The sequence below is a fragment of the Lithobates pipiens genome, unplaced genomic scaffold (assembly GCF_037356315.1).
Source record: "Lithobates pipiens isolate NorthernLeopardFrog02 unplaced genomic scaffold, aLitPip1_a1.2 Scaffold_22, whole genome shotgun sequence".
NCBI classification, from domain to species: Eukaryota; Metazoa; Chordata; class Amphibia; order Anura; family Ranidae; genus Lithobates; species Lithobates pipiens.
In genome coordinates this window covers 175,640,771-175,668,152 of record NW_027507784.1, presented here as the reverse complement: position 1 = coordinate 175,668,152, position 27,382 = coordinate 175,640,771, and the positions used below count along the sequence as shown (strand labels likewise).

The 27,382-nt window shown below is 45.5% G+C and overlaps 1 protein-coding gene across 6 annotated transcripts in view; it reads right to left on the bottom strand.

The window, feature by feature from the left end:
• The window catches only part of GULP1 (GULP PTB domain containing engulfment adaptor 1), a 1,104,299-nt gene that overhangs the window by 20,626 nt on the left and 1,056,291 nt on the right, over positions 1-27,382 (bottom strand). For all 6 annotated transcript variants that reach the window (XM_077448663.1, XM_077448664.1, XM_077448666.1 and 3 more), the window contains one exon: positions 4,149-4,243. In XM_077448663.1, the coding sequence (XP_077304789.1) occupies positions 4,149-4,243 (95 nt within the window). The remainder of the gene's footprint in view (positions 1-4,148; positions 4,244-27,382) is intronic.

Here is a 27,382-nt window from a genome sequence, read left to right as displayed (position 1 = left end):
CCCCCTGACGGTATTCCCGAGTCTGACTCGGGGTGGATTTTTTATACCAAGAGCGGTATCCCCGAGTCAGACTCGGGACTGCATCGCTGGATCCAGGAGGAGGTTTACTTACCTTCTCCCTCGGATCCAGCGTTGTCTCCCCGCTGTACGAGCGAGCCGTGTCTCGCTCGATGCCTTACATCGCCGATCTCCGTGCCCTGCGAGCGTTGCGACGCACGGGCACGGAGATCGGCGCCAAATTCAAAAAGTGAAATAAACAGTAAACATACAGTATAATGTAATCTTACAGATTACATTGCTGTATGTAAATATTTCACATCCCCGTTGTCCCTAGTGGTCTGCCCAGTGTCCTGCATGCAGTTTTATATAATAAAAACTGTTGTTTATGCCTGGAAACTGGAGATTGCCCATAGCAACCAAAACTGTCACTGTACATCAAAAATTATTTTAGACCAGCTAGAAAACAGCGATAATAAATTAGAATCACTCGCAGAATTGAGCGATAGCGATTTGTGGGGAGATCCGTCATCAAATACTGAAAAGTAATGACAGTGACAATTCTGCAACTGAGCAAATTTCAGTGTTTTTGATTTGATTACATTATTGAATAATTTTTATTATTGTTATATTATTATTTGGTACAATTATTTATAATTATTTATTATATTATAATTTATGATTTAATTTTTCAAACTTTATCATGCCTGGGATGTCTGCTAGACTCTGGTTTGGACAGATTTAAGAGAGTTATTCCTAAGAATTGCAGGACTACAATATAAAACGCCAAATTTTCATGCAAAATAATGGTACCGCTTTTAGCACCTAAAATCCAAAATAATCGTACCGCCAGGGAGGTTAAACACATTTGGAATGCATAAAGGTGCAAAAAGCTTTAAATATGTACTTTATTCTAGGGCCCTTTCACACGGGCTGTCCGATCAGGATCCCTATGGAGTGTCGGATGTCAGTGGACACATACTGACACCCGCTGCCATATGATCCAATCCTGCTTGCAAAAAACAGAGGGATGGTGATCCGATTTGCCATCTGTCTCATGGATCAGATGGAAATGGACCGCATGTCCCCATCAGTAGCAGGTGTTTTTTTAAGTTTTAACAAATTGACCCACAGAATGAGATTTTGATTTAAAATGTACTTTACTAGATCAACCATTAGAAACTTTTGAAGTCTGTGGGATTGATTTACTAAAATTAGAGAGTGCAAAATCTGGTGCAGCTCTGAATAGTCAGCTCCTAGGTTTTTTTTTGTCATAACTTAATTGAACAAGTTAAAGTTAGAAGCTGCCATGGCTATGCTACCATGCACAGTTGCACCATATTTTGCAGTCACCAGGTTTAGTAAATCAACCTCTAAGTGTTATATAAAGAAACAAATTGTAACCAAGTTGCAGATCCCAATAATACAATATAATACTACAAAAAAAGATTTATAAATATATACAATGATATGCTTCTACTTGTTGCCCAATCAGGTGGAGCAGAGGTATCATGATAAAAAAATATGTAAAATAAGTCATAAATTATCTTAGAAAAATATGAACACCCCAGCTGCATTAATTAAAAAAAAAAAAATCACAGCATCAAAAGCGAAAATGATATGTGCCAAAAAGCATGTTAATCTAGGTTTTCTGTAAAACAAAATGTACAATACTAACCATCTTTGTCGCTATAGTTCCATGAAAGCACAAGGAGAAACCACAGAGACATAATAATTAAGACAGGTTTTAATCAGTGACAACAAAGGAAATTATTTATTAGATATCTGGAAATAAAGAATTCATACTTATTGCATTTTTTTCAATGCACCTGTTTCCTACACATAAAATACACAAATATTTATGATCCCCAGGACTTATATAGAATCCACATATTTTGCAATGCTTTAACCAGTCAACTTCGGGCTGTTATAGTATAACAATCAGAAGGTAAGCAGTTATTTTAAGTAGATTTTTTAAAACTTCACTCTGTGGAAAGCAGAGGCAAAAGGCACGCAACCATCAGAGTGGCTCTGTGCTCATTTCTGTGAAAACCAATCACAGTGATCTCAAATGTAAACAGTGTGATCTATTTACATGTTAGAGCCCTATGCTTTCTATCACAGTGGTGGAAGGAGAGGAAGTAATGAATAGATGAGTCCTTTGAAGATCATAGGCAGCATCAGATTCAAAGTATTACTTTGATTGTAGGGTCATTCTTAAGCCTTTCACTGGTGCCCTGGACAACGTCATTGTCGTGTGATGAAACGCGGAGGCAGGAGCAACGTACCAATGTCACCGCGTTCGCGCAGATCCCGGATTGACGGGCTGCAATTTTGAGCCCGTCGGCTTGTTTTCTATGCTCTATTTTATCTACATAATTGTAAGTGCATTACACCTTTTTTATTATTAAAACATCCTAAGATTTTACACTATGGAAGCTTTTTATTCCTTCATGGGGATCCTGTGTCATTGAGCTTATATGAGTGATGGAAGCTTATGAAGACATTTTGGCTGTGACTGTTGCTGTGTCCATTAAAGGCCCTGGCTGGGTATTGAGCCAAAAGCGCTTGTGATGTCCCATAATAGGAGATCATAGGAAGTTGGTAAGCTGCAGTAAATCTAGTGGTGGAAGTCATCCTTTTTTTTCTCACATCAGGTTTTCTTGGGTGTAATATTAGTTATTGCCACACTGAGGTCACTACATTGGATGGACTTTATTTTTTGTTATTTCTTATTGATTTAATTCATATTTTAAGATAATTAGCTTAACTTACTATTTTGAAAGGCGTTTGTTAATGTGTGTATCTCATGAAAAGTTGCTGCTTTTTTGCACATATCCATAATTTATCTATTTTTGATAGAGCAGTAATTATTTTTTTCTTTACATATACAGGGTAGGCTTGATTTACTAAAGGAATAGATGCCCGTTCATGTAATAGATTTAATATTCACATCGCAAAATGAATGTTAGTGGATATGTAGAGATATGTTATTTCTAAATGCTCAATCAAGTGGTAGCAAAAAAAAACAATTTTTTTATTTCCCTTTCACATGGTCAGATATTCTGACCACAGGTGCACCTTATTTACTGACAGTTACTTTGCAAAGTGAACATACACTAGCAGTGAATATCCACTTTACTAGGTAAGCAGCCTCTATTCCTTTCGTTAGTAAACCCAAATGTGTGCTGTGATTGCATGACTGTTTCTTTCCAAAGAATATTTATCTGATTGTTGTAAAATACAGTCAAAGAAGAGGTGATTAAGCAGACGAATGATGACCTGAGATTACACCAATTACATCAGTCTATTGCCTTACTTCTAATGTTTAATGCCCTGTACACACGGTCGGACATTTCGACCACAAAATCTGTCGGATTTTGGCCGAAACTTGTTTTGCATACACACGGTCGGACAAAGTTGTCGGTGGTGATGTTCGTTGCATACGACGGGACTGCGTAGAGCAGGGGTCTCAAACTGGTGGCCCTCCAGCTGTTACAAAACTACAAGTCCCATGAGGTATTGCAAGGTTGACAGTTACAAGCATGACTCCTACAGGCAGAGGCATGATGGGACTTGTAGTTTCGCAACAGCTGGAGGGCCACCAGTTTGAGATCCCTGGCGTAGAGGCTAGTGGCCAATAGCTTTCGCCTCGTAATTTATTCTGAGCATGCATGGCACTTTGTCTGTCAGAAATTCTCTACAAACGATCGGAAAAAATCTGATCGGATTTTGTTGTCGGAAAATTTTAGATCCAGCTCTCAAACTTTTTCAGTCAGAATTTCTGACGGAAAAAGTCCGATAGAGCCCACACACGATCGGATTTTCTGACAACATAATCTGATCGGACCTTGTGTACAGGGCATAAGATATCTAAGAATTTTAAAAGTAACTTCAGCTAAAACTAAACAATTGTACTGATTACCTGCAGGAATAATTGGCAAGATCTGTAAATCCACAAGCATGGGTGACTGAACCAGAATCCTACCACCTGGCACTCCCATTCAATAGAGCTGGTGTGTACATGTTTTAATTACAGAGCCATGCAAATATATTTCTAAATGATTGTTCAGTCCTGAATTACAGATAAAACCTAAAATTATAAAATTCCTAAAGACATTTAATTCATAAATAAACATTTAAAGACTTACCTGCATCTCATCAAGTTTTGACTGAATATCAGGAGGGAAATCTCCCACTGCACAGCAAAATGGATCAAATGGTTCGGCCCCAAAAAGATCTTTTTCTGCAAAGAAAAATGTGATAGCCAGATAAGAGCAACATTTAATAATCTTACTTTTTACAGTTCTTTTAAATTAATATTTATATAATTTTAAATGTGTAATATACAATGATTGTGAAATTGTGGATGAATACTCATTACCAGCTGGGAAATAAATAAATCCTAGATTTGAAAGATGCTCATTCTATGCTTTAAAAACAGAAGCCTCCCCAAGAGGCAACTGGGATCCGTAGTCCACCTGACATGGAGTTCCATTTTTCATTCCGTAACATAATAGAAAGATTCAGCTAGCATATTTCATGACAGCCTAATGCAAACTTCTCTAATTCACACCTCACATATGAAATAACCTGCGCTGATATCTCCCATCCCAACTTCTTCTTTACCTCTGTACTAGCGCCACATCCCTGCAAAGATTTAATGCATATACAGTAGTTATCAGCAATTACCAGAACATTACAAAATGCTCATGTGATTGTTAAAAATGCTGTCTTTGAGAATTTTGGTGTGTTAGTAACTATATGTTTGCTGACAGGCACACGGTGGTACAGCCAATGTTTTAAAAGCTCCCCTTATTTACGGTTTACAAGCCATTTGGGGTGTACCAGGAATCCCCAACCCCCATCCCCAAGGTTGCAATGTTTCATTCTCCTCCAGCAAAGAAGGAGCTGCTTCTGCGAATGACCCCATATATTTCTATGAGGTCTTGATACATGGGTTCAGCCATCCCAAAAAGGGAGAAGTAAACATTTCAAAGGACGTGAAACTTGGGTTGGGATTGTTAGTGCAGGTTAATTCAAGAGAGGTTACACTAGCAGTCATGACTCTACAGTCATGGGTGGCTTATTAAGGACCCGCCCCGCTGGGCTGTTTTTTTTTGTTGCAGCAGCTTCCCTTCTAATCTGCCACAGAGGTTCAGAATTGAATAAAGTGATTTCAAGTATCACCTCCATGTGGATTAGTAGGGGTGTTCTGTGCTGAGCGGCTTCCTGTTCATTCACAAACTGAAGCTTAGTAAATACAGTTTACTATGTCTCCATTATGAATGAAAAGGAAGGGGCTGGTAAATGAAAAGAAAAAATGGAACCTGGACAGGAGGGGTGGCATTTACTAAAACCGATTAGCTGTTTATTCCTCCTGCAGCTGTTGAATACCAGTGGAAGGGAGAGGAGCTGGCTTTCACCTGCTGCATGAGGAAAATACAGTCAATCAGTTCTAGTAAATGCCATCTTCACTGCCCCTCCTTCCCAGGTGTGAGAGGGAGGCCCTATGGACCCCCTAGAGCATGGGGACAGTGGCACCCCTCTCAATGCAGCACCTGAGGCAGCGGCCCCTGCCCCCCTCCCCCTCTGAAATGAAGGGGCCCCCTCCATCCCTAGTTTCAGCCCCAGGAAAGATAGCTTTATATTCAGAGAGTTACTGATATTATACAGTATCTACTTGAACAGTAAACCACACTGTGTCCTAAATGAAATGTTAAACCTCATGGCGGCATAGATTCCACTGACACAGAATAAACTTCAACTTTAGTTTATTCTTAATCGACAAAAAATCAAATGATGCATGTATGTTTGGAGAGCTGTCAAAAAAAATACACAAACGAAAGATACAAAAAGAGTGCCATGGGTCAGTTGCCATTTTTTATAGAATGGAACTATCTGGAGGAAAGTAATGCACTTGGGGCTATTTTGAAGTGTACATCACAGCATGCAGAATGGTTCAGAGTTGAGCAGAGATGGTACAAAACAGCATATACGGGGTAGAATTTTGCAGAATAAATGTACAGAACTAGGGACAAGTGGGTGAGTTGAGATCACTTTGGCACTTTGTGGTCAGTGCAGGAAGACCTGCAAAAAGGGTGAATAGCAAAAGTGGTCAGTGTTCAGGATACACAAACACTGGGGTTGGTTTACTAAAAGAAAATATGCTGTTCTTTAGCAATTAAATTTACACTTACAGTATCTTAATGAATGAGGTGAAGCTCTGCTGGCTTCCATCATCCAATCACATGCAAGCAAAAATCAAAATTTCCCCCCTTGCACATGATTAGCTATTTTTAACACATTCACTCAACTAAGGGAAAATTCCCTTGCAAGGTCAAATACATTTTACTTTGCCTTTAGTAAATCAATTCCACTGTGTAGTGTTTGCTATTGATGAATGAAAAAAGAGGCTGTGCTACTAACCAAATATTTAATTTATGTATTAGTCTCCTGATAAAGTCACATGATTGTGATGTAACACGTAGGGCGTGAGTGGAAGCACATGTGGACCAGAAGTGACATAGGAGTGAGTGAGTACATGGTGTCATTTTATTATGGCTTTCTAAAAGTTTTTACATTGTAAGTGCATTTCTATTATTTTTTTTAACCAAAGATTTTTATTAGATTTTGTATGATACAAGTATGAAACATTAGACATGGAAAGATGTAGCATTATTGTACACAATTAAGACAGTTGTCCGCATACTCACAAAAAAAAAAAAAGTAACAGTAGTATCCTATTAGAACTATTATAGGTTGAAAACCTCAAATGGCCTACTAGTAGGCCTAGCCTGTCACCCCATACGGGTACACACTGTGAGCAGGCTTAGCGCTGGAGTAGGATTAACCGAGAATTAGTATCCTTTGACCTTACCGAGGGTCAAGGGCGATGGCTCAAGTAAGTACGCATCTCATTAGTTTTATTACTCAGTACAGCAAAACTTGTTCATAAGGCATAGGGAAAACAGGAAATAAGAAACTTCAATACAACAGAGATATAGTTTTCTCTTTGGGTACTACTCCTGGGCTAAGATGGGTGAGGTTACCTCTACTTACACTGCAGCTGGATGTAGCGTGTTCCGAATTCTGGCAACTTAGTTTCAAGGTATAATTCAGCATAAACATCTATGATCCAAATCACAAATGTGGAGAGGCGTATTTGTAGGAATCCCAGGCCTCCCAGTATTTATGGAAACCCGGGGTTGCTCCTACTTTGTATGCTAACAGCTTTTCCATAAGGTATATATTCTTTACTCTGGTAATTACCTCCTCTAGAGAGGGGGGTGTGGGGGACTTCCAATGTCTTGTCAGCGAAATTCTGGCAGCATAAAGGACATTAATCACTATTTTTCGCATCAAAGGGGGGAATTGTTCTATCGAGAGGCTAAGGAGAGCCAAACCTGGGTCGAGATTACACTTAGCTTGTGTGATGTCTCTGATCAGGGATTCTACTTTTTTCCAATATGGGGTGATCATTTCACAACTCCATAATGTATGGAGAAGATTCCCCATGTGCTGGCAGTTCCTCCAGCACAGAGGAGTTGCGTCTGTATGCATTTTATGGATGCGTAGCGGAGTTAGATACCATCGGTGGAGTATTTTCTGGGCATTGTCCCAATGATCTATACAGGCAGAGGATTTCCCACTATATTTTAGTGCCATATGCCATTGCGAGAATGAGTATTCCTTCCTCAGTTCCCTTTCCCAGTTTAACATGCAGGGCAGTTTGGAGTTCAGATACAGAGGGTTTGCTAGTCTATAGAAAAGCGATATCCCCTTTCTGCAGTTGGAGCTTTTGTTTAGAAGGAAGTCCCACAGTGCTTGCGGAATTTCTATAGGATTAGTAGAATTGGACACGTTATGGTGCTTAATTTGGTATAGCCTATAACTGTCAGCTAAGTCTCTTTGTTCGTCAAGGGGCGCAAGGAAGTGATTGCCTGATTGTTTCCAGCGATGTGTTGAGAAATTGGGTATGAGGTATTGGTAGCTTGCTAATGGAATTTGTAGTTTGCTCATCGGCACGTTAGTGATTCTACTTTGAGTCAGACTCGACCATGCCTTAATCGTGGCTTGTATAGTGGGGTAGTTGGGGATAATTGGTTTGTGGTGAATGCTAGCCGCCACAGCTAGAGCTGGGAGATCGTGCCCAGGGGTGACAGTACGTTCTATGTTCGACCATTTATTGTCAGATTGACAGGAGAACCAGTATTTCATTTGGTCCAATATAGCTGCATGATAGTAAGCCTGGGCGTTAGGGAGACCCATTCCACCAAGGTACTTTGGTTTGTAGAGTTTCGCTAAGGCTAGTCTAGGTTTTTTACCTGCCCATATGAATTTGTTTAAGTGTTTGGCTAGTTGAGCAAAGAACTTGCAGGGTATAGGGATTGGTAACTTCCTGAAATAGTATAGTAGTTTAGGCAATACTTGCATTTGATAAGCCGCTATTCTTCCCACCCAGGAGAGATGTAATTTAGCTATGTGGCTCATTTCTTCAGCTAGTTTTTCCAACAGGGGAGGGTAGTTGTGAAGGTATGTGTCAGAAGCTGAGGGGGAAAGCTGTACCCCTAAGTATGTAATCGAGGGAGGGTTCCAGTTACACTGGAAGATATTTTTTAGTGTGTTTTGGGTATCCGATGATAAGTGCAACCCCAGTGCATAGCATTTATTAGTATTAACCTTATAAAAGGATACTTTCCCAAAGATACCTATCAACTTTTGAATTTCAGTAAGGGATGTGATAGGGTCTGTGACAGTGAGAATGACGTCATCAGCAAATAGCCCTATTTTATGGGTTTCTGCACCTATCTGAATACCTTTCACAGTTGCCGCGCTCCTGATACTCTCTGCTAATGGTTCTATGACAAGCGAGAAGATTATGGGGGACAGTGGGCACCCTTGTCTTGTGCCATTAGTTAGCTTAAAGGGGTCAGATAGAAGGCCCGAGTTATAGACTGCTGATGGATGAGAGTACAAGGACATGATAGCTGTGTGAATTTGGCCCGATAACCCGAATTTTTGAAGGGTCTTAGATAGATATGGCCAGTGTACCCTATCAAAGGCCTTTTCTGCGTCTAAGGCTAGGAATACGCTAGGGAGTTTGTTAACTTCAGAGTATCGTAGGAGGTTGATCATGCGTCTTGTTCCATCAGGTGCTTGTCTGCCTTTAACAAAGCCCACTTGATCTAAACCCAATAGGGTAGGGGTAACATTCATCAATCTATTTGCTAGTACTTTAGCATATATTTTTAAATCGGAGTTCAGGAGTGAGATTGGCCTAAAGTTCTGGGGGAGGGAGTTGTCTTTGCCTGGTTTTGGGGTCGTAACTATGATAGCTTGTAGCATTTCTTTGGGAAAGGAGCCTGTGGATATAGCAGAATTGAAGACAGTCGTTAGTTTGGGGGTCAAAATAGTCGTAAGTGCTTTATAGTATTCGGCCGAGAAGCCGTCCGCTCCTGGGGATTTATGCATGGGCAGCGTTTTGATTACTGCGGTCACTTCCTCACAAGTGATGGGGGAGTTTAAAGCATTCAGTGTGGGGGTATCTATTTTTGGCAACTTCAGAGTACCAAGGAAACAATCAATTTCTGTGTCAGAGGGTTGGTGAGTGTCAGGGTCCTGGTCAAGGTTATACAAGGAATGGTAGTAATCTTTAAAGGCGTTCGCTATGTCTTTAGGGTTGTGAAAAGTCTGTTGTGAATGGTGGTGCTTGATGAACGGTAGGTTAGCTTTAGCCTGTCTTTTTTTAAGTTGAGAAGCCAGCAGCTTACTAGTCTTATTATTTTGTGAATACTAGGATAGTTTCAGTCTTTTAAAGTATAAGTCGTGGTCAGCTTTAATCTCTTGCCGTAGATCTTCACGACATTGAGTGAGTTGTTGGAGTAGGGTGGGGGAAGTGAGAGTCGGGTTTTTATGTAGACTTTCCAATTCAGCAATTTTATTTTGGAGCTGTGTTATGCGGCGGGTTTTGTTTTTGCGTTCTCTCAAAGCTATCTGTATGAGGACACCTTGGACAAAGGCCTTGTGAGCGCACCATACCATTGCAGGGGAGGACTCCCCAGTATCATTTAGTTGGAAGAACTCTTTGGCCTTCGCTTCTATTTCGTCCCTAATAATGGGGCGAGACAGGAGGAAAGTATTGTTACGCCAGAGTGGCCTGCTAGCAGTCTTATTAAAGTCCACAACTTCCATTGTTACAGGTGCATGGTCTGACCAGGTGATGTTGTGGATATCCGATCTAACCACATTTTGTAGTACATGCATGTCCGTGAGAAAATAATCAATCCTCGAGTAACTGTTATGCATTGCAGAGTAATACGTGTAGTCCCTCTCCGTAGCCCTGGTGCAGCGCCAAGGATCAAAGAGTCTTTCTTCATGGCAAAAGCTGTCTAGACAGGGGCGCTGCCTGAGGGCTACAGAGGAGGAATCAAGATCAGCATTCAGTACCATATTAAAATCACCACATAAGATTAGGCTACCCTTTTGCATAGATTTCGCCTTATGCGCGACTTTGCGGACAAAGCGTGCAGATCTGACATTTGGAGCATACAGATTTACTAGCGTATATATAGAGTGATTAATTTCAGCAATCAATATAATATACTGACCACGGGGGTCAACGTAATCTTGCAACAAAGAAAAGGTGACAGTGTCCTTCACAGCTATTAATACACCATTCTTTTTCTTCAGATCATTAGCAGTAAATATATGGGGGAATTTGCCATGCGTGCATCTAGGTGGATTAGCACTGGGGAAGTGAGTTTCTTGTATGCAAAGAATATCGCAGTGCATGTCGATAGCAGATTTCCAGAGTGTTCTACGCTTGTGGGGGCTGTTAAGGCCTCTCACATTGTGAGACATAATTTTTTTTTTGTCAAATAACTTTTTATTATTTTAAAGTGAAACATTACACGTCAAACACTTCAGTTCAGCATTGGGGGAGCGGAAGAAAGGGATCAGAAAAATTACAGGGGAGAACATACCATAAAAGCATATTGGCCTACGTAATACAGCCACCTGGAGCAGGTACAAGCCAGGCCAGGTAGAGCTATTCACAGACAGCATGTTCTGCAACACATGTAAAACAGGGATACAGTCCAACCAGTAATAGACCTATCCTCAAGACTTAACCGCCAAACCAGAGTTGCAATCCGAGGATACGTGTGGCAACGAATAATGTAAGACACTTATAATACACTTTAACCCAAACAAACACCCCCCCTCAGGGGGGGGGGGGTCTGGAAGAATGATAGGCATAAGAGAAAGGAAGAAGGGAAAAAGAAAGAAGATAGATAAAAAGAGAGAGGAAAGGGATACCTAAGGATAGAAAGAAAGGTAGAGAGGAAAGGGAGGGGGTAGGGGTGGGTAGTCATCCGAAAACTTCCGCTTGCCTGTCAGGGTCGATCGTCCTTAAGATTCCATGGGTTCCAGACTACGTCATGCGCTTCCAGCCGGTCCCGTATCCTGGCGGTCATCTTCTCCATAAGCTCCACATCTCTGATGCGGGCGTATAATGCGTCCGGGGTAGGGGGGTGTGTTTTTTTCCAGTGGAGAGCAACCAGACACCTCGCTGCGGTCAGGATATGGCGGGATAATTTCTGTAGGGATTTGGACAATTTGGGGAAAGGGACTCCCAGTAAAAAGTGCTTTGGGTGTAAGTCCAGGGGTTGGTCCAGGATACTGGCCAAGAGCGTACGGACTTCCGTCCAGAAAGGGACTATACTATATATTTTGTATGCGTTCTCCCGGTAGAGCGTACACATGGAGCTCTTGGATGCCTGCGACCAAATCACCCGCCATTGCTCCTCCGTGAACACTTCACCCAGAGCCTCCTCCCATTTAAGCATATATGCATGTTTGCCGTTAGGGCCCATAGGAAAGGCGTTAATTATTTTATAAATATCCGATATCATCCCCTTCTGTGCCGTACCTGATGAGATTACTATTTCAAACATGGTAGGCGGGGAGAAACGGAGGTCTGAGGAGATGGTCTGGGCAAAGTGACGGATTTGTAAGTAACTATAGAAGCTCTGCCGGGGGAGGTCAAACCGGGATTGGAGTTCAGTGTAAGTCAGTAGTCTCCTAGATCTGGGATCCACCAGAGATCTCAGCTGGAAAAGGTTCCGGGAGGACCAGGGGTGTTGCATCTGGCGAGATAGGCTATCTGGCACTCGAGGGTTGGATATAAAAGAGGTCAGGAGCGATTTAGCTGAGGTCAGGGCAAATGCCTTGGAAGACCTACGCCATAGGTTCTGCAGGTGGGACATAGGGCCCAACAATTGGGACTGAGGAATCGCTGCCGCCGCACTCCAGAGCATACTATTAGGGTGTGTAGGGGCCAACCACCGGGATTCAATTTCCGACCAACGATTGTGAGGCCTCTGGGTAGTCCAGGAGGCGACCGCGCGGAGTTGGGCAGCCTGATAATATCTGACTAGGTCCGGGAACGCTAACCCCCCATCCGATTTGGAGGCGGTCATGACCGAACGAGGCCTTTTATGATTCCATACAAATCGAAGTAGGTCCCTTTGCAATTTTTTCAGGTGAGAGGAGGGGACTGGAATGGGGAGGGTCTGAAAAAGGTAGAGGAGTTTCGGGAGGATAGCCATCTTCACAGAGGCTATTCTACCAAGCAGAGATATCTGGTGTTTCCGCCACTTTAGCAAGAGACGCCTAATATCTCCATAGAGGGATGGGTAGTTTGCCTGATAAAGGGAGGTATAGGTTGGGGTGATGTTTACCCCCAGGTATCGAAGGGAGGTGGACCTCCAATGGTAGGGAAAGTTGGATCGTAGGTGTTCCACCTCCAACGGTGGAATGTTAATCGGAAGGGCTTCGGATTTCGACGCATTAAGTTTGTAACCCGATAGCGCACTGTAACGATCCAGCTCCATATGCAGGTTGGGTAGGGATATTCTGGGTTGGGTAAGAGTGAGAATTACGTCGTCTGCAAATAGCGAGATCTTAAACTCCTGGCCTCGCACCGGAACCCCTCTTATAGCCTGGTTCCGCCTGATAGACGCCGCCAGGGGTTCAATACAGAGGGCAAATAGTAGGGGTGACAGCGGGCATCCCTGACGCGTGCCGTTGGAGATGGAAAAGGGGAAGAGGTGGCAAAGGGAGTCTTCACTTGAGAGGACGGGTCGGAGTAAAGATGTTGTATGGCTCGCAGAAAAGGTCCCTCCATCCCTATGTGGGTCAGAGTGGCGAAGAGGAAGGGCCAACCCAGTCTATCAAATGCTTTTTCTGCGTCCAAGCTCAGGAGCAGGGACGGCACTCCCTCCCTGTTCGCCACCTCGACCAGGTCTATCACCTTCCGGGTGTTATCCCCCGCTTGTCGGAGGGGGACAAAGCCCACCTGGTCCTTATGGATCAAAGAGGGTAGGACCTTGTTAAGGCGCAGGGATAGCAATTTAGTAAAAATTTTTAGGTCCGCGTTCAGCAGCGCAATGGGTCTATAATTCGCACAGTGGATGGGGTCCTTATCTGGCTTGGGGATTAAGGTAAGGAAGGAACGTTGCATATCTGAGGGGACGGGTGTTTTCTGTAGAAAAGCATTAAAGAGTCTGCTCATATGCGGAGTTAAGAGGGGGGAAAATGCTTTGTAATATTCGTAGGGCAGCCCGTCTGGGCCTGGGGACTTATGTGCAGGGAGGGATTGAATGGTCTCTCCCACTTCGTCTTCCGTGACAGGCTTGTTCAAAATGAGCAAGTCCGAATCTCTAATTTTGGGAATGGCGCTGTCGGACAAGTACTGCTGTATACGCTGTGAGACCTCCAGCGACACAGGGTTGCTAGGGATGTCAGGACTATTATAGAGCTCCGCGTAAAAGCCCGCAAACGTATCAACTATGTCTTTGGGGTGGGAGACAACCGCATTAGATCTAGTTTTTATCTGGTGTGGGGCAGAGAGAAGGGTTTTGTCTTTGAGCTTCCGCGCTAGAAGGGAGTGTGCTTTATTGCCCCTGTCATAGTATGTCTGTTTGATCCTCAGAAGGGCTTTCTCAACACGGCGAAGCGCCAGGTCCGCCAGCGCCATTCGCAAATTAACAATTTTCCTAAGGAGTGGTACCGTCGGTGAGGCCTGCAGGTTCTGCTCTAACTGTCTAAGTTCCTTCTCGGTGTTAAGCTTGGTGGCCGCGACGTCACGCTTCAAGGCCGAGGAAAGCGCAATGCATCTACCCCGCATCACCGCCTTGTGGGCTTCCCACACAGTGGAGAGGGGGACGTCTGGGGTCAAATTCTCAGCAAAATAGTGACGCAGGGTCAAGGTTAATTCCGATTGAGAGGGAAGGTGCTGAAGAAGGAAAGTGTTCAGCTTCCAATTATATGGCCGAGTTATCGGGGGGCCTAAATCTAGGGTGAGTAAGATCGGGGCATGGTCCGACCAGGAGATCGGCAGAATAGATGCGGCACGCGTCGCTCTCAATGTAGCATTATTAGTGAAAAAATAGTCAATCCGAGAGTGCATGTGGTGAGGGGCTGAGTAATATGTGTACTGCCGATCCCCAGGCCGGAGAGCTCGCCACGCGTCAAACAGTGCATAGCGGCGAGTGAGTTGCCGAAAAAGCCTCGAATCCCGGAGGGCTCTAGGCGAGGGCACGCGGGTGGGCGCTGTCTGCCGATCAGCCGTGGCCGAGTGAGCCAGGTTAAAGTCTCCTCCCACCACCAAATAACCGTGGTCTTCCTTAAATAGCCGCGCAAAAACCCTGGAGAGGAAGCTATGCTGATGGACATTAGGGGCGTATAGCGTACACAGGGTGATCGGCCGTGACTGCCATGTACCCTTAAGTATCAGGAAACCCCCCCGAGGATCGCTGTAGTGATCAACATAGGTAAAGGGTGCTCCTTGTCGGATCAGGACAGCCACCCCCGCTCTCTTGTGGGACCCCGAGGATAGATACACAAGCGGAAAGCTCCTGGAGGCGAAGGCAAAAGATCCCCCCCTGTCAAAGTGCGTTTCCTGAACCAGGATAATATCCGCTCCCGACTGTTTAAACTCCCTTAGTGCCAGATGCCGTTTCCTGTTTGAATTTAAGCCGTGAACATTCATAGATAGAATCTTAGCCATCAGTCAAGTCCGGGGGGGGTGGGGGGGGGTAGGGGAGCGGTCTGTGTTTAGTAAATCTTACCCGACCACCACGTCCAAGATGGACCGCCAGGAGCCAGGAGCAGACGCTTTCCGGTCGTAGGGCCCCGCCACTACGTGTCCGATCCCTGCAGGCAGCGGAAGGATGACAGAGGAGAGAAGAGAGGGGGAAGTAGAAAGTGAGAGAAGGGAGAAAAACATTAGTACAACAAAAAAGGCATTGCAATGAAAACATGGGCCCATAACCGGACCAAACATAGGGCAATATACGGCCCCGGGTAAAAAAGTTATCCGGGACTACACGGATTCCCAGGGGGCCACCAGACCCAGCGCACAAGGCCTGGGCCTGGCGGCCGCATAGGAGTCCAGGTCTCCTCATTCAGGTCCTAAGGAGGAATAGAGGAGCTTAATATGTGTAAAAACTTGAACAGGAGCAAAATCACTAAAGTATAAATAAGATGAATAAAGTAACTAAATATGAAAAACAACCCAAAAAAAAAGGGTTAGAGGGAGGGTCGTGAGAGCAAGGGGGAACCCACTCTCCCGAATCTCCCAACCAGCAGCCTAAGTGCGGTTGATTGTTGAAAAGGCACCAAAGGGGAAAGGGTAATGAGTGCAACTAGAACCAGGGCAAAACAACGTCTGAGCACTACGCCGCTGAGCGGTCCGGGACGCTGCAAATCTTCATCTCCACCGGCAACAGGTCGCGGAGGGCCAACCAGGCAGTGATGAGAAAAGTTAAGAGTCACTTGGAAAAGAGAAAAAGGGGGATGAAGGGCCGGGATCCTCAGCCAGGGCCTTGCCTCTTAGGTTTGTTTTGCGTTTCCCGGTTTCTGGGTCGTTGGCGTGGGGGAACTTTTTGCCACAGCGTCGGAGGGGTGGGTTGAGTAGCGATGAGGTCCCAATCGGGAAGCCGGGGTGGGCGGATGCCCAGATCCTCACAAAAAGTCGGCAGATCTTCAGGGTACCTCAGGGAGGCCGATTTACCCTGATGTTTGGCAGTGAGGCTAAATGGGAAACCCCAGCGGTACTGGATCTGGGCGTCTTGCAGGGTACGGAGCAAGGGTTGGAGAAGTCTACGTTTTTGCAGCGTAATCCAGGAGAGGTCCGGAAAGAGTTGCACTGGGTGGTTCCGGAAAGTCACCTCACGGGCTAAACGGGCTTGTCGCAGGATATCCTCCTTGAGGTGGAACGAGTTGACTCTGCAAATAAAGTCCCTGGGGCCAGAAGTAGCATTTTTGGGGCGTAGGGCCCTATGAGCTCTATCTATCTCAATAAATTTAGTGGGGGGTTCTCCGAGGAGAGTGTTGAATAGTTCCTGCAAGATAATCTGAGCGTCCTCTGGGCCCTCCGACTCCGGAACCCCACGCACTCTGATGTTGTGCCGGCGCCCCCTATTGTCTAAATCCTCCACATGGCGCTGCATATCTCTCAGGAGCAGATGGTGTTCAGCCCCTTGCGTTTGGGTTTTGTGGACCGCAATTTTGGTTTCTTGTATCTCCTCTTCAGCCATCTCCACCCTGTCCGCAAGGTGCTTAAGGCCCGAGTGGAGCGTTTGTATTTCCGCCCGACACGTGGATTTGACATCTTCAATCAGTTGTTTAAAATCCTCTTTGGTAGGGATCGCTTGTAAGTATAGTTGCCACTGAGGGTACGGTGGTGTTGTGGTCATGTCTCCCGGGTCGTCCCGGTCTGTGTGATGACGTGGCGACAGTGGTCTAGGGTCCACGGGGCCTGCAGTACGTGAGGGGGGGGCATGCTCAGGGAGAGAATCCCAGACCCCCGGCCACTCTGAAGCACGGGCCAAGGGAGGTGGCTGGTGTCGTCCCCTGGTATCCTGGGGTGGAAGGGCTGCGGACCCCCCCGGATAAGCCGTCATCCCTGGTCGTTCCCCGCAATCACGTGGGGGGGAGGGGTGCCCCGAGGTGCCCAGCCTCTGGGACTTAGGTGGGGGCGACCCCGAGTCAGGGTTCAGCAGGGGTCCGTCCATTCCCCCGGGCCCCCGGTACGCCCAGATCAGGGGCTCCTCAGGGGGGGGAGGGCAGGAAAGTCCTCGGCTGCAAAAGAAAGGGGGGACCCCTCGGACCCAGCACTGGAGTCCGGGGGCGTCCGGAGCAGCCTGGGCAAGGCCAATGAGCACTGAGTGTCCGGAGGTGGGGGGGACCTACTGCCAGAGGGCCCCAGGCCTAGTCCACCCCCCTCCCTGATCTGTCCGGTCCCGCTCAGAAACTCCTCGCCGGCGTCTAAAACCGCGGACGTGCGGTGGGGGGACTGCGGTGCCGTGCAGCATGGGGTTAGAGAGGGTCCCAGGGAGGGCCTGGTCTTGTGCCCTGGCGGCGGCGTGGTAGGCCGCAGGCCTAGCTGGGCGGCCTCGGTGGCGGGCGGGACCGGGGTTTGACTCACCGCACCGAAGGCCTCCGGGCCCGGGGATGTCATCCGCGGTGGTCCTCGATCCCTCGGTCCGTGCTGGATGTGCGGATGGGCCCTGCAGGCTGGAGAAGGAGCCCGCGCCGGCGCGGCTGCAGCCGCCGGCGCCATTTTGGGAGGTCCGTCGGTCGGGAGCTCCGTCGTGGAAAAGAAGGATCGGAGGTCCGTGGCAGTGCCCAACGACGGTGCGGGAGGTCCCCTGGAGCTGGAGGACCGTGTGGCCCTAGATTTCCCCATCGGATGGAGCTGGATTCTCCCCTTAGGTGCGGTATAGCTGAGGCTGGTGGGAGAGCAGGAGACTTAGGCTGCCATCCGGGTCGACTTCCGGTCACGCCCCCGTGAGACATAATTTTAATGTTCATTCCAAAGCAGTAGGGCTATTCGTTGCCATCCAAGTGTAAATGGTAGGAGTAGAGCCAAAGAGTTGGTAGTAACGCTCATGAGGGTAGTACGTGTCAATGACACTGACAGATGTGGTTGGGGAGTCTGAAACAGGGAGTCGGACCACAAGCGGTCAACAATTAACTTGGGGAGAACAAACATAGGAAGGTCCAGTGAACTGTGTGCAGGATTCATCCTGCGATAATAGAATGGGGGAAAGAAACGTACAACAGTAGCCGTTCAGCGGGTGCTTAAGTGAACCGATGCCTGATTAGACAATTACATCAGCGTAGGCACTTGGGCGATAACCAGTATGAGGGGTAAGAGAATAGTGCAAGCCGGAGACTCAATAGCAAATCACTATGGTGCCAAACTTGTACTTATCTGTTTCTTCTGTTGAGTCGATGATAGTTCCTTCTGTCATGAAGAGGGTCCGGATCCGCCGCTTCTCCATTGGTAGGAAGGAGGTGCCATTTTCTGAGAAGATCCATACCTTTCTCTATGGAAGCAATCACATGTGTTTCATTATGCAGTTCCAAAATAAGTTTAGCTGGGAAACCCCATTTATACAAAATTTTATGGTTACGCAAAATCTTGGTGATGGGGACTAGGTTGTGCCTAGCCGCGAGTGCAGCTTGCGATAGATCTGCGTAGAGAGCAATCCCTGTGAAGGGGTCCGGGAGAGACGGGTGTTGTCTAGCAAATCGCATTAGTTGATCCTTTACATGGAAGAAGTGGATTCGTGCGATTACATCTCTGGGGACTTGCTCAGATAAAAAGGAGGGCTTGGGTAGTCTGTGCGCTCGATCAATAATAAGATCAGCCGGCCCTAACTCTGGTAGGGCGGTAATCAAAAGCTTTTGAAGGTAGGCAGTAAGTTCAGGTGGTTTCACAGTCTCAGGGACTCCTCTGAATTTCACGTTGTTTCTGCGTGCCCTATCCTCAATGTCCGCCATTTTGAGGCGCATAGTTTCAATTTCAATCTCAACATCGAAGTGAGCATCAACCAGTTCATTGTGAGCTAATGTGAATTCCTCCATTTTGTTTTCCACATATGTTACTCTCTCTTTGACTGCTGATAGTTCTGTCTTAGTGGCACGCACAAACGTAGCCATATCATGTTGCAGGGCCCCTCTCAGTATCTGTAACATTTCTTTCATAGTGGTGTCCAAGATGGGTTGCCCTGATGTAGGGAAGGCATCTAACTGCTGTGTAGCCATAGATGAATCCTCCATATCTTCCCCTTCAGCTTCTGTGTCTGCCTGGGTGTCCCCCTTCTCCCCTAGCCTTCTTTTTTGCTTAACTGGGCTTATGGATGGGGAGGGGGGTAGCGGGGAGTGCGAGTGATGAGACTCACCCAGGTCCGGTCGGTCTGCGTGGGCAGCATGTCCCGGGGAGGCCGCTGCACTGTGTACCTCGCGGGCGCCATCTTGGGCCTCTCTGCTCGTCGCCGGCAGGAAGAAGTCAGTCAGCCTACGTGGCCCCTCTCGCTCCTTTCGTTTGTTCATGGCTACCAGTGTGTGCCTGAGGTATTCCCCTGCCAGAGGATACCGAATATGGGCATGCAGGTTCGCTGTGAGACGCTGTGTAAAGTCCGCTGTGACGGAGCTCTCTCCTCACACCACCATGGCTCCGGCTGCCGGCTCCGCCCCCTGCATTTCTATTATAATAAACCAGCACATGTTAATATACTACACTATGGGAAGCTTTTATATGTTCTTTTCCAACATGAGTATAACCGCATGAGTAGTCTGTTTTAGAGTTAGAGTTCTATAAGGGATATTGTGCATTGCAGCAGGAGAGTCCCTAGTGAACAAGAGGTTCCGCAGTGTCCATAAATGTGAGATATCTTGGTGGATGATCACATACAAGCGCAATTTTTATTGATTGGAGGTGAGAGTTTTGAGATGGCACGTTTTATCATTTTAGGAGCACGCCTATATCCATATTGGTGTGGGACATTTAAGAGCATGGAAGAAGCAACATATTTTCATTACTGGATGTTTAACCACAACAATACAGGGCACTTTTGTACCTGCCCAGGCCAATTTCCAGCTTTCAGTGCTGTCACTATTTAACCACCTTCAGACCGGACCATTTTGCTGGTAAATGACCAGAGGTCTTTTTACAATTTGGCACTGTGCTGCTTTAACTGGTAATTGCGCGGTCATGCAATGTTGTACCTAAACAAAATTTGCGTCCTTTTCTTCCCACAAATAGAGCTTTCTTTTGATGGTATTTGATTGCCTCTGCGATTTTTTTTTTTGCGATATAAACGTAAAAAGACCGCAAATTTTGAAAAAAATTATATTTTCTACTTTTTGTTATTAGAAAAATCCAATAAACTCAATTTTAGTCATACATTTAGGCCAAAATGTATTCAGCCACATGTCTTTGGTAAAAAAAAAGTCAATAATTGTATATTTATTGGTTTGCGCAAAAGTTGTCACATCTACAAACTAAGGTACGTTTTCTGGAATTTACGCAGCTTTTAGTTTACGACTGCCTATCTCATTTCTTGAGGTGCTAAAATGGCAGGGCAGTACAAAACCCCCCCAAATGACCCCATTTTGGAAAGTAGACACCCTAAGGAAATTGATAAGTGGCATATTGAGCCCATTGAATATTTTATTTTTTTGCCTCAAGCGATTGAATAATGACAAAAAATATATATTTTTTTTTTTTACACAAAGTTGTCACTAAATGATATATTGCTCACACCTGCTATGGGCATATGTGAAATGACACCCCAAAATAAATTCTGCTGCTTCTCCTGAGTACGGGGATACCACATATGTGGGACTTTTTGGGAGCCTAGCCGCGTACGGGGCCCCGAAAACCAAGCACCGCCTTCAGGCTTTCTAAGGGCGTAAATTTTTGATTTCACTTCTCACTACCTATTACAGTTTTGAAGGCCATAAAATGCCAAGATGGCACAAAACCCCCACAAATGACCCCATTTTAGAAAGTAGACACCCCAAGCTATTTGCTGAGAGGCATTTTGAGTCCATGGAATATTTTATATTTTGCCACAAGTTGCGGGAAAATTACAAACTTTAATTTTTTTTTTTTTCACAAAGTTGTCACTAAATGATATATTGCTCACACATGCTATGGGCATATGTGAAATGACACCCCAAAATAAATTCTGCTGCTTCTCCTGAGTACGGGGATACCACATATGTGGGACTTTTTGGGAGCCTAGCCACGTACGGGGCCCCGAAAACCAAGAACCGCCTTCAGGTTTTCTAAGGGCGTAAATATTTGACTTCACTCCTCACTACCTATTACAGTTTTGAAGGCCATAAAATGCCAAGATGGCACAAAACCCCCACAAATGACCCCATTTTAGAAAGTAGACACCCCAAGCTATTTGCTGAGAGGCATGTTGAGTCCATGGAATATTTTATATTTTGCCACAAGTTGCGGGAAAATTACAAACTTTTTTTTTTTTTTTTTTTTTCACAAAGTTGTCACTAAATGATATATTGCTCACGCATGCCATGGGCATATGTGAAATGACACCCCAAAATAAATTCTGCGGCTTCTCCTGAGTACGGGGATACCACATATGTGGGACTTTTTGGGAGCCTAGCTGCGTACGGGGCCCCGAAAACCAAGCACCGCCTTCAGGCTTTCTAAGGGCGTTACAGTTTTGAAGGCCATAAAATGCCAAGATGGCACAAACCCCCCCCAAATGACCCCATTTTGGAAAGTAGACACCCCTAAATTTAGGGGTACACTAGTGAGATTAGGTAATAAATGGCGGGTGCCCTGAAACTATAAAAAAAATAACTAACCAACCAGCGTCACCTGTAACAGTTATATGGTGATCACTGGTGAAAGGGTTAACTAGGGGGCAATCAGGGGGCTTTATGCGGTAGTATATGGGGGTCCCTGGCGCTATAAAAAGCTGCGGCGAACCTAAATACCTACCTGCCTAACTAGCGTCACCTGTGTCACTAATACAGTGATCAGAAAAACGATCGCTTATTAGGCTGGGTTCACACTGGAGCGATGTGGGAACGCCACGAATGCGCGGCGGGTTCCCGCATCACATGCCTCCCGGCGGCAGTTCACACTGCCCTATGCGAACTGCTGGGAGTGTCAGTGAAATGTTAATGACACCCCCAGATCAGTTCGCATATCGCAGTGCGATCTGCAAACTCGGATCGCATGGTGTGAACACCCATGCGATCCGATTCTGCTGCGGACCAAAAAAAGGGTCCCGTGCGAGTTTGCGGCGGGTGCGGCGGGTGCGACACGAATTCAGCCATACTATCTGTATGGCTGAACTCGAATCGCACAGAGATCGGATGTGATTTGCACTGCAGTGCGGTGTGAATCACATCCGTTCTCATAAACCGCTGCAATGTGAACCCAGCCTTAGTGACACTGGCGACGGGGGGTGATCACGGGGTTAAACCTTTATTGGGGGGGTTAGGGGGGTACCTTAGAACTAAAGGGGGCTAACCCTAACTGCCCTAACAGTTATTACAGTCACAAATGACACCCGCCGGGTGATCAGGGGGTTAAACCTTTATTAGGTAATAAATGGCGGGTGCCCTGAAACTATAAAAAAATAACTAACCAACCAGCGTCACCTGTAACAGTTATATAGTGATCACTGGTGAAAGGGTTAACTAGGGGGAAATCAGGGGGCTTTATGCGGTAGTATATGGGGGTCCCTGGCGCTATAAAAAGCTGCGGCGAACCTAAATACCTACCTGCCTAACTAGCGTCACCTGTGACACTAATACAGCGATCAGAAAAATGATCGCTTATTAGGCTGGGTTCACACTGGAGCGATGCGGGAACGCCATGAATCCGCGGCGGGTTCCCGCATCGCATGCCTCCCGGCGGCAGTTCACACTGCCCTATGCGAACTGCTGGGAGTGTCAGTGAAATGTTAATGACACCCCCAGATCAGTTCGCATATCGCAGTGCGATCTGCAAACTCGGATCGCATGGTGTGAACACCCATGCGATCCGATTCTGCTGCGGACCAAAAAAAGGGTCCCGTGTGAATTTGCGGCGGGTGCGGCGGGTGCGACACGAATTAAGCCATACTATCTGTATGGCTGAACTCGAATCGCACAGAGATCGGATGTGATTTGCACTGCAGTGCGGTGCGAATCACATTCGTTCTCATAAACCGCTGCAATGTGAACCCAGCCTTAGTGACACTGGCGAGGGGGGGGTGATCACGGGGTTAAACCTTTATTGGGGGGGTTAGGGGGGCACATTAGAACTAAAGGGGGCTAACCCTAACTGCCCTAACAGTTATTACAGTCACAAATGACACCAATGCAAAAAAAAAAAAAAAAAAAAAGCAATTGGTGTCACTGTGACTGGGGGGGCAGGGGTAATTGGGGGGTGATCGGGGGGTAAAGGGGGGGTGTGAGTGTGCCTGGCATGTTCTACTGTGTAGTGTAGTGCTTGTGCAACTCACCGATGCTCTCTCCTCGGTGCCGGAACGAAAAATACCGACACGGAGGAGAGAATACATCACTTCCTCTCCTGTGTTTACATTACAGGAGAGGAAGTGATGTCACGGGACATTTTCATTCGTCTGGAGCGATCGCGAGGGGGTGGCCATGAATGAATGGCCGTCCCCTCGTCCGGGATCGCTCCCGAACGAATACCGACCGCCGCAGGCACCGGGCGGGGGCCCGATCGGGCCCCCGACCCGCGGGCAGGCAAGGACGTACATGTAAGCCCTTATGCCTGCCCGTGCCATTCTGTCGACGTACATCGTCGTGCGGCGGTCGGCAAGTGGTTAAATGACAATTGCAAGGTCATGCTACACTGTACCAAAACTACCTTTTTATCATTTTATTCCCACAAATAGAGCTTTCTTTTGGTATTTGATCACCTCTGTGGTTTTTATTTTATGCTAAACGAATAAAAAAAGACCAAACATTTTGGAAAAAAAAAGTCTCTTTGTTTTTGTTATAAAATTTTGTAAATTAGTAAGTTTTCTCCTTCACATAAGCTGCACTCATAAGGCGGCCCAGATGAGGTGGCATCAATGAGATGGCACTGATGATGGGCACTGATAAGCGGTACTGATGGGCACTGATGGGCAGCACTGATAGGTGGCACCGATATGCAGCACTGATGGGCATTGATAGGCGGCACTGATGGGCACTCATAGGTGGCACTGGTGGGCACTGATAGGCAAAACTGATGGATACTGAAAGGCTGCACTGATAGATGGCACTTCTGGGCACTGATGGGCATTGATGGGTACTGGCAATGGATTTCACTGATAGGCATCACTGGCAGGCATTTTTCAATGGCACTGAGTGGCAGCTGTCTGGGCATTGATTGGCATTTCCCTGGTGGTCTAGGGTGGCATACCTGGTGGTCCAGTGTGGTGGCCATCCCTGGTGGTTCAGGGTGGGCATCCAAGGGGGGGCTATGCTGATAAACAATCAGCACAGACCCCCCCTGTCAAGGGAGCAGCCGATCGGCTCTCCTCTACTCGCATCTGTCCAATGCGAGTTAGGAAAAACCAATCAACAGCTCTTCCTGTTTGCATCGTGATCAGCCATGATTGGACATGGCTGATCACGGGGTAAAGATTCCCCTTCAGAGACTCTTTACCTAGATCGGAGTTGCGGTGTGTCACACTGACATGCCACAACAATGATCACCGTGATCATTATCCTGGTGACATCATATGAGGTCCGGTCAGGATATTGCAACCACTTTGCCAACGTCATATTGCTATATGGCGGGCAGCAAGTGGTTAAGAAGAGACTGATCACTATAAGTTGTTTCCACTTCCCAAAGCCTGACGTACATATACTGCAGCAAGACGGTTCTATTGTGCTAAAGCATGTACCTGTATTTGATTTTTTCAATAGGCACGGGGGGGGGGCTGTGCGAGCCACTGGAGCCACAATCACGCGCTGATGGGCCACAGGGGGAGCCACCCCATAGAGACAGACCGGCAGTCTGCTGTCAGGCATGGACACTCTGATCTAGTGTCAATGCAGTGAGCCTGCCCCCCACACAATTAGAAACACACTGCCTGCCAGTGTCATCTATACAGTGTCAGTGCATATTTTTAGCACTGATCACTGTAATAATGTCACTACTTCCCAACAAAGTGTCAAAAGTGTCAGCTAGGTGTCCAATCTGTCCACCGCAATGACGCAGTCCTGCTAAAAATTACTGATCACCGCCATTACAAGTAAAAAAATGTATAAAAAATAAAAATGCCATAAAAATATCCCCTATATTGTAGACGCAATAATGTCTGCACAAACAAGTGAATATATGCTTATTGGGATTTCTTTTTACCAAAAACATGTAGCAGAATACATATTGGCCTAAATTGATGAAGACATTTTTTTTTATTTGATATGTATTATAGCAGAAAGTAAAAAATATTGTTTATTTTTCAAAATAGCTTTTTTTGTTTATAGCCCAAAAATAAAAACCAGAGGTGATCAAATACACTGCTGATTCTTTTGTTTATTTTATTTAGCTTGACCACTCACCTTTCCTTACTGCAGTTAGCGCTACATATTTATTTTTATTTGATTGCTTTTTGTGTGGGAACACTTTATGTTTGGCAACTTCTGTTGGTCTGCGTGGATTTGCTTTAGCTGTTCACTTTGGTTTTGCACATTATTCTGCCTTTAGTTTACAGAGGTGATCAAATACCATCAAAAGAAACCTCTATATGTGGGGAAAAAGGACATCAATCTTATTTAAGTATAGCGTCGCACGAGCGTGCAATTGTCAATTAAAGTAATGCATTATCGCATCTCAAAAAATGCAATTTGTGTTTTGCATATTTTTAAGACATGAACTGCCATTATGTTTATGTAATATACAGTATGTGATTTAGATTGTACACATATCATGTATTGTTTTATAATATAGTTAGATTTTATTTTATAATATAGTTTTATTTGTAAATTTAGACACGTATTCGGTTAATTTACTTGCAGTAATTGAAATATTTTGTTAGCAGTGCAGCACATTTTTTCATTCATCTTTTTTAGGTGTGGGGACACATTCAGGTGCTAGCAGCCAGCAGCTAATTTAACCAAGTCACTATATCATTACCATTTTATTGGTGGCGCAGGAGTCACTATAATTGTTTGTTTTAATAGTGTTTGCTATTGCTGTGCCTTCAATCTTGTGGGCAGGAACCACAATTTATACCCTTTCTTCAGATTTGTCAGCTGGAAATTGAGCTTTCTGTATTATGCACAACACACTAAAATGAATGCTGTAAAGCTTAGTGAGAAGATGAGGAGCTTCTCATAGAACTTACAATTATAAAATGTTCACTCTAACATTTAATTTGTGTTAATATGCCAGGGGATGTTAAACTGGAGTTAGCGCTATTTCCTAGGCAAAGTGACCACGATGAGCAGCACTAGTTAGAGATGAGCTTCAGGTTGAGGTTGAGTTCATGGCAAATCTCACCTAATCACAGACACTGTGAAATAATGCGATCGTTTGCTGCCAAAGCAACTAACCATAGTGTACTTCCTGACCCCTGAACTTAGAATGCCTTAGAATGGCCAATAATAGAAGATGATGTTATATACAAGCCCCCTCACTATAAAAATGTAGTTTTACCAGCAGGCATTTGTCAGTTTGTGTTGGAGTATACAGTAATCTAGAGTTTTTTATACAGTGCTATATTTTACTACATTACTGTGAATTATAGTGTGGTAGGCTATTTATTATTCTCCACCCCAACTCTTCTTTTGCGAAGTCCATCATTTATCACCAAACTGGCATAGGGGAGTTGTCAGAATTTTTTCAGCACACTATTAATCACTTGTTGCAGGAGGATGTGCAAAAATTCCTGTTATTTGATGTTGAGAAAGAGAGCACTATGAAAACGGATGGGATGGGGTGAGGTGGACACATGAGGCAGGGAGTAGAAATTGCCAGTGATGTTCCTCTATCTGCAGCTTAATGTCAAGTGGACTCCAACAGTAAGGAGAGTGGGGGCGATGAGGTGCAAGACTGTATGTGGGTGACAGAGTCCACAGAGGGGGGAAATTAGGGAAAGATAGCAAGGATTTTGTCCAGGGGCAAGGATAGCTTACAAATAGAGATGGGCAGAATGAACCCATGTTCAGTACGCACCAGAACTATTGAACATCATGAATAACGAATAACGAACCTCACGGAAGTCTATGGGTCCCAACTGGAAAAATCAAAAGTGCCCATTTTGAGGGCTTGGATGCAAGTTATTGGGCATACAAACGGTATAGGGGTCTGGGTACTGCCCTGGGGGACATGTATGAATTTAAAAAAAAAATGTAAAAAACAATAATTTTTAACCACTTTCCCACAGGGCATTTAACCACTTCAATACTGGGCACCTTCGCCCCCTTCCTTCCCAGACCATTTTTCAGCATTCAGCGCTCTCGCAATTTCAATGACAATTGCGCGGTCATGCTATGCTGTACCCAAATGAAATTGTTATCATTTTGTTCGCACAAA